The 13,342-nt window shown below is 44.3% G+C and overlaps 1 protein-coding gene across 4 annotated transcripts in view; it reads right to left on the bottom strand.

The window, feature by feature from the left end:
• Positions 1 to 8,888, bottom strand: part of LSS (lanosterol synthase) — a 41,129-nt gene extending 32,241 nt beyond the window's left edge. For 2 of the 4 annotated variants that reach the window (XM_067469905.1, XM_067469913.1), the window contains exons 1-2: positions 8,697 to 8,749; positions 3,632 to 3,803 (exon numbers count right to left, since the gene is read on the bottom strand). In XM_067469905.1, coding sequence (XP_067326006.1) covers positions 3,632 to 3,803; positions 8,697 to 8,734 — 210 coding nt within the window. In that variant the 5' untranslated portion in view covers positions 8,735 to 8,749. Of the gene's footprint in view, positions 1 to 3,631; positions 3,804 to 8,696 lie in introns of all 4 variants that reach the window. The other 2 variants (XM_067469907.1, XM_067469915.1) reach the window with 2 other exon arrangements.
• Between the last annotated feature and the right edge of the window lie 4,454 nt (positions 8,889 to 13,342).

Genomic DNA, 13,342 nt, shown 5'->3' with positions numbered 1-13,342 from the left:
GAGGGGTCAGAACATACTAAAAATGTTAGGACCCTTCTACACTGTCATATCACCCAGGTTATCAAAGCAGATAAACCATGTTATCTCCTTTGAAGTGGATTATAGGAGTCTACACTGCCATATAATCCAGTTCAAAGCAGATAGTCTGGATTTCCTATTGCGGCGTAGAAGGGGCCTTAGTTGGTTCACGCTCCATAGGCAAGAACATGGAAGCCTTTCAGAACATCTACAAGGAGTCACCCTCCTTACAAGGCCAGTCATCATTCCTGCCTCCTCTCCCCACTCACGCACTTCGCCATCTCTCTGCTTAAGTCACTATTTTGTGGGAGGCTTTCTCTCCAAGTCTGCTTCTGCCTGTCCCTCTCCTCATTAAAAAATCTGAACTTTAAATTCCTCCAAGGTTCCTATGTTCCTCTTTTCATTTTTTATTGCAATGGTATCCATCTAATACAGGGGTCCTCAAACTTTTTAAACAGAGGGCCAGGCCACAGTCCCTCAAACTGTTGGAGGGCCGGATTATAATTTGAAAAATACATGAATGAATTCCTATGCACATTGCACATATCATAGTTGTTGTGCAAAGAACACTTAAAAACAATACAATAATTAAAATGATGAATAGTTTTAACAAATATAAGCTTATTAGTATTTCAATGGGAAGTCTGAGCCTGCTTTTGGCTGATGAGATAGCATTGTTGTTGTTGTAGTAGTAGTAGTTGTGTGTTTTCAAGTTGTTTCAGACTTAGGTTGACCCTGAGCGAGGGTCAGATAAATTACCTTGGAGGGCCATATTCAGCTCCCAGGCCTTAGTTTGAGGACCCCTGATCTAATACATAGAAATCTACTTACTTTATATACCATTATAGACCACATCTGGAATATTGTGTCCAATTCTGGGCACCACAATTCAAGAGAGATATTGACATGCTGGAATGTGTCCAGAGGAGGGTGACTAAAATGATCAAGGGTCTGGAGAACAAGCCCTATGAGCCTGAAGAAGAGAAGGCTGAGAGGAGATATGATAGCCATGTATAAATATGTGAGAGGAAGCCACAGGGAGGAGGGAGCAAGCTTGTTTTCTGCTTCCTTGGAGACTAGGACGCGGAACAATGGCTTCAAACTACAAGAGAGGAGATTCCATCTGAACATTAGGAAGAACTTCCTGACTGTGAGAGCCGTTCAGCAGTGGAACTCTCTGCCCCGGAGTGTGGTGGAGGCTCCTTCTTTGGAAGCTTTTAAGCAGAGGCTGGATGGCCATTTGTCAGGGGTGATTTGAATGCAATATTCCTGCTTCTTGGCAGGGGGTTGGACTGGATGGCCCATGAGGTCTCTTCCAACTCTTTGATTCTATGATTCTATGATTCCATTTTATAAACCATTACATTTTACCCCCTTTTCCCCTCCCTCCAGCTTTACAAAGCATTTTTAAGTGCAGCCAGTCCAGGAGTCTGTTCATTTTCTCCTTTATCTGATCATTAGCTTTCCCTTCTTCAACATATTTGACATATATTAACCAATTTTTGGTTTTGTAATTTGGGAGTTGTAGTTCTTGGGATTTATAGTTCACCTACAGTCAAAGAGCATTCTGAACTCCACCAATGATGGAATTGAACCAAAGGTGACACACAGAACTCCCATGACCAACAGAAAAGACTAGAGGGGTTTGGTGGGCATTGACCTTGAGTTTGGGAGTTGTAGTTCATCTACATCCAGAGACCACAGTGGACTCAAACAATGATGGAACTGGACCAAACTTGGCACAGATATTCCATATGCCCAAATATGAACACAGATGAAGTTTGGAGGAAATAGACCTTGACATTTGGGAGTTGTAGTTACTGGGATTTACAGTGCACCTACAATCAAAGAGCATTCTGAACCCCACAAATTTCCCACACAGAACCCCCATGACCAATAGAAAATACTTAAGTCCATCCAGTCCAACTCTCTTCACAAGGGCAAGAAAACATAATCAAAGCCCTCCTGACAAAGAGCTTGTTGGTTTGGGACTCCCCAACCCAGTTGGTCACTTCTTGAATACACTATTTTCTGAGTCACTCTTGCTTGCTTTCCTCCAAATACCCATTCTCGTAAATTCCTTATCCCACTGAGCTATTTGACCCCGGGGTCAGGGAAACCAGCAGAGTCTGAAACAAATACAACATTTTTGGTATTACACACATTTTTAGCGCTTTGATTTTCCTTGAGATTGATAATTTTTTCCCTTCCCAGAGTCTTGACTGAAAGTCTCCTATGTTCCTGCCTACAGAGAATTGGTGGACTCAGCCACATTTAGAATGTCCTGTCCCTCTTCACAGAAAGACAGACCTTATTGCGTTGGCATTGCTTGAGCAAGGAAAGAGACTCTCTCTGGGCATACTTACCCGTATATTCCAGCATATAAGACGACTGGGCGTATAAGACGACCCCCAACTTTTCCAGTTTATATAGAGTTTGGGATATATTCGCCTATAAGACTACCCCTCTTTCAACACACACCAAATAATTTTTTTTAAGTATCAGATTTGATTTCAATATGCTCATTTTCCTATTGCTGTACCTCCGTCTCTGCCGCTCAGATCTCGCACATGCGCACCTGCACCACTTTACTGCCGTCTTCAGGAGCGAGATCTGAGAGGCAGAGGAGGAGGTACGGTAATAGGATACAAGGGCGGGCCAGACAGGTAAAAGAGGTGTGTTTTGCTGGGCCCAGAGCCACTCTATCTTTTTCTATACCCCGGATGCCCTGGACACCTGCAACTTGCTCCACCGTTCACTTACACCTTCCCCGTGAGGCGCCCCTTCGCCTCACCATCGGGACCACATTAAGTCCATGAATCTTGATGAATGGATTTTCTTCTAACGTACTTATATAGCAGTAATACTTGTAATGCATTCATACAGTTGCTGCATACGGCAGGGATGCGGCCACGGCCATTTTTGAGCTCCCCCCACCATATGCAGCAACCACAGATTCTCCAATCCGATTAGAAGTTTCAGCACCTGCTCTATAAGACGACTCCCGGCGTATAAGACTACTCCTGCATATAAGACGACTCCCATGCATAAGGCTACTCCAGCGTATAAGACTATTCCCACATATAAGACTACTCCCACGTATAAGACGACCCCTGACTTTTGAGAAGATTTCCTTGGGTTAAAAAGTAGTCTTATACGCCAGAATACACGGTAGTTCCTATGATAGCTCTTTTGACTTCAACAGAAGCAACACTGGTAAGCACTGGATATATTTTGGGACAAATTTTCTAATCACAGACCTTGCCAGAGCACCACATGAACAGAGTGTGCACACCTGAATAACCTTGGGAATCTTTTGCCATGCATATGTCTTCCTATGGAGAAGCTGGTTTGGTTGGAGCTCAGCAAAAGCAGATCCTCTTTATGTAATGGGTCACTCTCTTCGGCCACTTCACACTGCATTATAAAATCCAGATTATCTGCTTTGAACTGGATTATATGGCAGTTTGGACTCATATAATCCAGTTCAAAGCAGATAATGTGGATTAGCTGTTTGATAATCTGGATTATATGACAGTGTAGAAGGGGCCTACATCTCTGCATCCAGTCCCACATTGAGAATCCAAAGCCCAGGGGGTATCTGCCCACTCACAGTGTCCAGTCCAATAGAGTGTGCCTCCAGTCCAGTTTGCTCCCGGTCACAATTCTCGCCATCCGCCACGTATCGCCACCACTGCCGTCCCTCCTCATTACTCAAGCGCCAGCGAGTTAAGTCTGTGGCAGGTTCTGTTTTGTATGGGCCGCCTCTTCTTCTCCGCAAACATCTAACGAGTTATCCAGAAAACAAATAAACTCCAAACAACAGAACTCATCTTACAATGCTTAAAAAAACCCCAACCTGAAGAGATCAAAAAAGGGCCCCAAAGAAACAGCTTCAATATAAACTGCAGCAAGCACCAAATACCATGTGTTTCTTGTAAAAGCAACTCAGATTCTTCCTTTTCTGTTCTATTGTGTTGTTGTTTTTCTGAATCTTTGTATGAGTAACATAGCTGATATGCTCAGAGAGAAATCTTTGCTTTTTCCTAAGATAAATATTCCATAGTTGTGGATTCACTTGTACAAGAAGTCCCCAGATTACAAACAAGCCAGGTTCTGTAGGTTTGTTCTTCAGCTGAATTTGTATGTAAGTTTGAACAGGTATGTTTTTGTGTTACTTCAGCCATATGCGTGTGTGTGTGGGTTTTTTTTTGGGGGGGGGGGTGTAATTCTGATGATGTTGTTGTTGTTCACTGTTTATGTTTTTGATTTTATTGCTGTAATATGTTGGCCCCATGTAAGCCGCTCTGAGTTCCCATTGGGGAGATGGTGGCGGGGTATAAATAAAGATGATGATGATGATTATTATTATTATGGATGGATAGACGCAATTGACGGAGTGGCGCCGGGTGGGCGTGGCCAGGGAACCCTGGCCAGGGAACGCCCACCCGGCGCTGCTCCGTCACTTTGGGACACCCTCTGCTCCGGCCGCTCTCCCTGTGTGGAAGGGAGAAGCCTCCCAGCTGGGTCCTCTGCAGCTGGGAGGCTTCTCCCTTCCACACAGGGAGAGCGGACGGAGCAGAGGGTGTCCGAAATTGGCGGAGCGGCGCCGGGTGGGCGTGGCCAGGCCAGGCCGCGTGGGCCGGAGAAATGACCACGGCGGGTCGCATATGGCCCACGGGCCATAGTTTGGGGACCCCTGATCTAGACTACTGCAACGCTCTCTACATGGGGTTGCCTCCGAAGACTGCCCAGAACCTGCAGTTAGTCCAACGAGCAGCAGCCAGATTACTAACAGGAGCGGGGTACAGGGAGCATACTACTCCTCTGTTGCGCCAGTTCCACTGGCTGCCAATTAGCTTCCGAGCACAATTCAAAGTGCTGGTCTTGACCTATAAAGCCCTAAATGACTCTGACCCAGTTTACCTGTCCGAACGGATTCTCCCCTATGAACCATCAAGGTTGTTAAGATCTTCTGGAGGGGCCCTGCTCTCGGGTCCACCATCGCGTCTGATGGGGACGAGGGACAGGGCCTTCTCGGTGGTGGCCACTTGGCTCTGGAACTCTCTCCTATTGGAGATTAGAACTGTCCCTTCCCTCCTGACCTTTAGAAAGTTGGTGAAAACCTGGCTCTGGAATCTGGCATTTGATGAGTGAGGCAATGGCTTTTGACCACATGGACGGATGGGGATGAATAGTGATTTTTATGCTAACAACTTGGCTTTGTATAATTATATGATAGTACTTTAATGTGTTTATATTAGTGTATTATTGATGTGATGTTTTTAAACTATTGTTTATGAACCCCCTTGTTGTAAACCGGCCTGAGTCCCTCGTTGGAGGTGAGAAGACCGGTATATAAAAGTTCTAAATAAATAAATAAATAACCTGGATTGTATATGGCAGTGCAGAAGAGGCCTACTGCTCTCGGGGTGAGAGAGAGCAGGATATAAGTATAGCTAATAATAATAATAATAATAATAATAATAATAGATGGGAAGGGAAGGGAACTATGTCAGGCTGAGAGTCACCCTCTTCTCAACAGCAGGAGTAAAGGACATGCCTGAACCTGAAAGATAATGTGGAATGATATTGGCAATCGATTTCCTCCAAACCTTTTAACAAACATCAGATAACAGAGTCTCGTAAGGTGTGGTTTGAGATGATGATAAAGCAAGGCATTGGGATACTGGGCTGTGCCCGAGCACACAGCTGGTGATGGAGAAAGCTTGGGAGGGAGATCTGTATGCAAATATGAAGAAGGAATCACCTGTGTGTCATGAATTGGAAAACTACTGCGCATGTTTCCAAAAGGCACCAATTCCCTCTGAAGAAATTCTAGGAATTGGGTGGGGGAGGGGGGGGAGTCCATGCTGAGGAAATTCTTTTGCTATAAACTTCATTTCCCCCATTTCCCCATCAAACTGGAGTGATTTGACACATGCTGATAGTTTTGATCTGTTCATATACTCTTAACCCAACCATGTGCTGCAACCTGTAGAAAATTCTGCTCCGGGTTTGACAGTGTTGTTCCTGTTTAATTGTTCAAAGTTTAATTACTTTGAAAGTAGTTGTTCTACTCCCGCCTTCTTCACAGATTCAGTTGGCGGGGACAAGAAACAGGGCCTTCTCAGCGGTGGCCCCTTGGCTGTGGAACGCCCTCCCTAGGGACATTGGATCGGCCCCCACTCTCTTAAGATTTTGCAAAAAAAGTCGAAACCTGGCTTTTTGAGCAGGCTTTCTCAAATGCAGTGTAGCAGACAACCCCTGATCTCGGAACAACTGGACAGTGCAATTGGATAATGATTTTGGTAACGAGATGCGGACGATCTATGTTTTATGGGTTTTAAGGGTCTTGAGAAAATGCCCTATGAGGAGTGGCTTAAGGAGCTGGGCATGTTTAACCTTCAGAAGAGAAGACCATGTATAAATATGTGGCAGGAAGTCACAGGGAGGACGGAGCAAGCTTGTTTTCTGCTTCCCTGGAGACTAGGACACAAAACAATGGCTTCAAACTACAAGAGAGGAGATTCCATTTGAACACGAGGAAGAACTTCCTGACTGTGAGAGCTGTTCAGCAGTGGAACTCTCTGCCCCGGAGTGTGGTGGAGGCTCCTTCTGTGGAAGCTTTTAAACAGAGGCTGGGTGGTCATCTGTCAGGGGTGCTTTGAATGCAATATTCCTGCTTCTTGGCAGGGGGATGGACTGGATGGCCCATGAGGTCTCTTCCAACTCTAGGATTCTATTATTTACTGATTTTATGTTAAATCTTTTAACTATTTTATGTTATTGTGGGCTTCAAATTGTGCCATCTTGTAAACCGCCCTGAGTCGCCCTCGGGCTGAGAATGGCGGTATATAAATATAGTAAATAAATAAATAAATATTCCAGAAACTTTGTTTTGTGTCTGCCACAAACTAGGTTGAATTGGTTGAGGCCCCATGAGATATTCACTGAAAAACTAGAACAAAATGTGCTGCGGGTGGTCCCCCAGAAACAAAGTTTGGGCAGTTGAATAAACTTTGTTTAGTTTTTTTATGATAGAACTCATTAGGAAATGGTATTTATAACCCAGAGACAAAAATCATGTTATACAGTGTCATACATAAATAAACTTGGTTGTTGTAGGTTTTTTCGGGCTATATAGTCATGTTCTAGAGGAATTCTCTCCTGATGTTTCGCCTGCATCTATGGCAAGCATCCTCATAGGTAGTGAGGTCTGTAGGAACTAGGAAAATGGGTTTATATATCTGTGTTATGACCAGGGTGGGACAAAGAACTCTTGTCTGCTGGAGCTAAGTGTGAATGTTTCAACTGCCCACCTTGATTAGCATTTGATGGGATATAGCATTTGATGGCCTGGCAGTGGAGCCCACGGTGGCGCAGTGGGTTAAACCCCTGTGCCAGCAGGACTGAACAGGACAGAACAACAGGTCACAGGTTGAAATCCGGGGAGAGGCAGATGAGCTCTCTCTATCAACTCCAGCTCCCCATGTGGGGACATGAGAGAAGCCTCCCACAAGGATGATAAAAACATCAAATCATCTGGGCGTCCCCTGGGCAACGTCCTTGCAGACAGACAATTCTCTCACACCAGAAGCGACTTGCAGTTTCTGAAGTCACTCCTGACACGACCAAAACAAATGGCCTGGCAATGCCTGGGGCAATCTTTTGTTGAGAGGTGATTGGATATCCTGTATACCATGCAGCTGTGGACAGGTCCACATAGGGACCACCAAACACAGCATTGCCCAAATACGAATCAAGGAACATGAAAGGCACTGCAGACTACTTCAACCAGAGAAACCGGCCATAGCAGAGCACCTGATGAACCAGCCTGGACACAACATTTTATTTGAGAACACAGAAATGCTGGACCACTCCAACAACCACCATGTCAGACTACACAGAGAGGCCATTGAAATCCACAAGCATGTGGACAATTTCAACAGAAAGGAAGTAACCATGAAAATGAACAAAATCCGGCTACCAGTATTAAAAAACACTCTAAAATTACAACAGCAAAACAACAGAGAGGGGGAAAAAAATCAGGCACATCTAATCACCTCTCAACAAAAGATTGCCCCAGGCACAGCCAGGCCGTCAAATGCTATATCCCATCAAATGCTAATCAAGGTGGGCAGTTGAAACATTCACACCTAGCTCCAGCAGACAAGAGTCCTTTGTCCCACCCTGGTCATAACACAGATATATAAACCCATTTTCCTACTTCCAACAGACCTCACAATCTCTGCGGATGCTTGCCATAGATGCAGGCGAAACATCAGAAGAAAATGCCTCTAGAACATGGCCATATAGTCCGAAAAAACTTACAACAACCCATGTACAAATATGTGAGAGGAAGTCATAGGGAGAAAGCTTGTTTTCTGCTTCCCTGGAGACTAGGACACGGAAGAATGGCTTCAAACTACAAGAAAGGAGATTCCACCTGAACATGAGGAAGAACTTCCTGACTGTGAGAGCCGTTCAGCAGTGGAACTCTCTGCCCCGGAGTGTGGTGGAGGTTCCTTCTTTGGAAGCTTTTAAACAGAGGCTGGATGGCCATCTGTCAGGGGTGATTTGAATGCAATATTCCTGCTTCTTGGCAGGGGATTGGACTGGATGGCCCATGAGGTCTCTTCCAACTCAAGGATTCTATGAAACTGCCTTAACTCTACCGTGTAGATGTGCAGGACAAGCAGCTCAGAGGCGCCATACTCACGTGCCCTCCATCCTGCTGCTCTCCGGCAGAAACGCAGCTCGCGCCGATCCCAACTCACACAAACAGGTTGGAGTCCAGGCTGAGCGCCGTCGGCAGCCGAGCCTCACAGTACACTCTCACGCTAGCGGCATGCCAGGAGTTGAAGTCTTTTACAGGCAGCCGGCATTTCACGTTTACCAGAGAGAAACTACAACACCCAAGATCCTCCGAGGCAACATGCCATCTGGACTGATATAAGCCGACCAAGGCGCCGACCAATCACAGAGGTCTCCGATGAGGCGGTGGGCGGGGCCCGATGGGCTGGATTGCATCTGGGGGCCTTTGTTGGGGTTTCACAAATGAGGGAGAAAAAAAGCCTACATAGGGACCACCAAACGCAGCATTGGCCAAACACGAATCAAGGAACATGAAAGGCACTGCAGACTACTTCAACCAGAGAAGTCAGCCATAGCAGAGCACCTGATGAACCAGCCTGGACTCAGCATATTATTTGAGAACACAGAAATGCTGGACCACTCTCACCACCACCATGTCAGACTACACAGAGAAGCCATTGAAATCCATAAGCATATGGACAATTTCAACAGAAAGGAAGAAACCATGAAAATGAACAAAATCCGGCTACCAGTATTAAAAAACTCAAAAATTACAACAGCAAAACAGCAGAGAGGAAACAACCAAGCACAGCTTAACACCTCTCAACAAAAGATTCTCCCAGGCTCAGCCAGGCCTTCAAATGCTAATGAAGGTGGTCAGTTGAAACATCCACAGCTAGCTCCAGCAGAGAAGAGGTCTTGGCCCCACCCCAGTCATTACACAGATATATAAACCCATTGTCCTACAGACCTCACTACCTCTGAGGATGCTTGCCATAGATGCAGGCGAAACGTCAGGAGAGAATGCCTCTAGAACATGGCCATATAGCCCGAAAAAACCCACAAGAACCTATAAGCCTCTCTTTGTTTGACGCCACAACTCCAGGATGGTTGTGTTTGGAATGGGAATGCTGCAACTGCCTGGCACGGTGGTTTGGGCGTTGAACTAGGGCAGTGGTTCTCAACCTTCCTAATGCCACAACCCCTTAATACGCTTCCTCATGTTATGGTGACCCCCAACCATAAAATTAGTTCCATTGCTACTTCATAACTGTCATTTTGCTATCGTAACGTAAATATGAGATGCAGGATGTATTCTAGGTCACTGGACCAAATTTGGCACAAATACTCAATCACCCAAATTTGAATACTGGTGGGATTGGGGGAGGGTATTGATTTTGTCCTGTGGGAGCTGTAGTTGCTGGGATTTATAGTTCACCTACAATCAAAGAACCCCACCGATGGAATTGAACCAAACTTGGCACACAGTTCTCCCATGACCAACAGAAAATAGTGAAAGGTTTTGGTGGGCAGTGTCCTTTGGTTTTGGAGTTGTAGTTAACCTACATCCAGAGATCACTGTGGACACAAAACAATGATGGATCTGGACCAAACTCTACAAGCATACTCAATATGCCCAAATGTGAACACTGGTGGAGTTTGGGGAAAATAGAATCTTGACATTTGGGAGTTGTAGTTGCTGGGATTTATAGTTCGCCTACAATCACAGAGCATTCTGAACCCCACCAACGATAGCATTGGGCCAAACCACCCACACAGAACCCCCATGTGGGCCACAGCAACGGTTAGTATATATATATAGACAGACTTTGGTTAGCATAAGGGTTAACCCCCCTCTAATGTTGGTATTGCTGCCTGTGTCCCTGTTCAGAAGATTTCACCCCACTTTCTGTTCCTGTGATTGGATTTTGAAAAATGTGGCTTGTTGTAGAATCGGGGATTGGTTATACAAAATTTCAGTAGAGACACCTTTTTCCCATGATAACTCTTCCAGGAGTGAATTTCCCTTCTGTGGGATAGATTTCTCTCACCCCCGTTCTTAACTAGGAGTCATTTTAAGTCGGATGTCAGTAACTCAGGGACTGCCTGTATAATAGGTAATATTGCATACGTTTCCATTGTTGTTGTATGCCTTAATGTCGTTTTTGACCTGTGAAGGTCATCACCTTCATCTAAAGCTCAGAGAGAGTACTCAAACTCTGATCTCCAGAGTTTTAGTCTGCATCTAAAAATAACTCCAGAAATGGGGAGGATCCCATCAGGCCTTATTCAGTGGTGTTGCCATCTTGTGAATGACTGGAGAGGCAACTAGCGGGAACCCTGTGAAACTCTATGCCCCACCCTTTCAAGGCATAAGAGGGTCACTCATGGGTGGCTTGTGGTTGCAGAGAGAATGTGTAACTTGCAGGATTCCAGTTTGGCCAGAGGCACGAGACAGAAAGAGAGAGAGGGGCCCGCTTGCATTCTTCAGTTGGACAGTAAGAGCAAAAGTGACACTCCTTCCTAGCAATTTGCTCCACTGAGAGAATGGGCGCAGAAAAATAGAGGAAGAAAATAAGATGGGAGTGGGTTTTTTTAAAAACGCAGAAATTAGAGAAAGGATGGGCAGGACCAATATACAAAGGGATGGTCAAGGAGAGTGAATATATGATAAGGACAATACAAACTAAAAGACAGAAAGAAGGACCACATATAAGTCAAATAATAGAGAGCCTAGTGAAGGTGGATCAAGAAAATTAAACTGAAAGAATATAAAGTAATTTTGTCATTTGGGAGTTGTAGTTGCTGGGATTTATAGTTCACCTACAATCAAATAGCATGGTAGAATTGAACCAACCGGGGCATACAGAACTCCCATGACCAATAGAAAACACTAGAAGGGTTTGGTGAGCACTGACCTTGAGTTTGGGAGTTGTAGTTCACCTACATCCAGAGACTACAGTGGACTCAAACAATGATGGATCAAGACCAAACTTGGCATGAATATTCCATATGCCCAAATATGAACACAGATGGAATTTGGGGAAATTTGACCTTGATATTTGGGAGTTGTAGTTACTGGGATTTATAGTTCACCTACAATCAAAGAGTGTTCTGAACCCCACCAACGACAGAATCGGGGCAAACTTCCCACACAGAACCCCCATGACCAACAGAAAATACTCACGGCCATCCAGTCCAACTCCCTTCACCAGGGCAAGAAAACGTAATCAAAGCCCTCCTGACAAAGAGCCATCCAGCCATAGATATAGATAGATATGATTCGCACACACACACAGATATAGTATCATAGATTTGAAAGGGACCCCTGAAGAAGGACAATTATATGTTGCATGTTCCAGAGTAGGCAAACTAGACAAACTCCACATCAACACTGACAAAGAAACAACAAGAAATACTGTTTACCCACAAGTATAAAGAAATTACATATATTACAAACCAATGCTTTCTCGTTACTTTATTTTCCAGATCACCAACTGGGCCACAGCAACGCGTAGCAGGGGATGGCTAGTATATGATAAAAGAGATAAGCGCAATGTCTTGGCACTGTAGTACAAGTAAAGGATAGTATGCCCATATGTGGTGGGAATGCTCAAAAGTCAAAGCTTTTTGGGGGGGAGGAAATAGAAAAAAAATGGGGAAATTATTTAAAATACCGCTACAAATTAATATAGAATTGATGTTACTGGGAGTATTAGGGAATAGTATGATTAATACCAAAGAACAAGTACTGTTCAAAATTATGATCCTAGCAGGACAAGCTAGGGTAGAAAGACAAAAATAAATAAATAATGGACTATAGAAAATTATATTTATGACCAGGTCCTATCCAAAATCATAGCATATATAATTGGGAAAGATAGACAGGATAAATCAGAAGAAACTGAAAATAAACGGAAGACCTATATAGAATGGATAAAAAGAGGTGAAGCCAATGTAAATATTGTACAGAAATTAAGGAAATTGTGCATATGGTTAGAGATAAAAGATATGGCGTAAATTTGTGGTCAGGGGAAGATGGGGATGAGGTTGAGGGGTGTTAACAATAACCATCCATTTCAAAGAAGCCCGCAGCATTTAACACAAATACTTTTAGCTGAGCTTGGTGGTTTAACAGGAAGCACGCCTTTTATTATCAAGTGCCTGATCTGTGGGAGAGGGAGCAGGTCTCAAATTCAGTGCACATGGAAAAAAGCAAAACCTGTTTGCTCCTGGCAAAGGCTGTGACCATCACAACCCACGCAGATGGAAGAGGGGTTTTGCAACACTGTCTGGGCTAAGAATTAAATATCCTATTTTGTTTCCTGCAGAGAACTTGCTATCACACAAATAGCCTTTATTTGCTACCAAATAGCTAATTTAAAAATTAAGCTGAAACATACCCATTGATTTCCATAATAGAATAACCAAGATTTTCCTTCTCATTAGCAACACACACACACACCCTTATAAACTGTTCTTCATATTACTGTCAGCTTAATGGACATGTTTCCAATCTATATATATATATATAAATGCTCCTGTCGTCGTACCTTAAAAACAAAAGAACCACTGGGCCAATACCCACCAAATTTGGCAACAAAACTCCTCACCATACAAGGTGTGACCAACAACAATAATAATAAAAAAACCCAAATATACAAATCCTTAATAAAAGGAGAAGCCATCACAGCGCATGCATGCAGCTGTGGGGGGTGCGCACGTG

Source organism: Anolis sagrei, chromosome 1, assembly GCF_037176765.1.
Source record: "Anolis sagrei isolate rAnoSag1 chromosome 1, rAnoSag1.mat, whole genome shotgun sequence".
Taxonomy (NCBI): domain Eukaryota; kingdom Metazoa; phylum Chordata; class Lepidosauria; order Squamata; family Dactyloidae; genus Anolis; species Anolis sagrei.
This window is presented reverse-complemented; position numbering and strand designations above follow the sequence as displayed.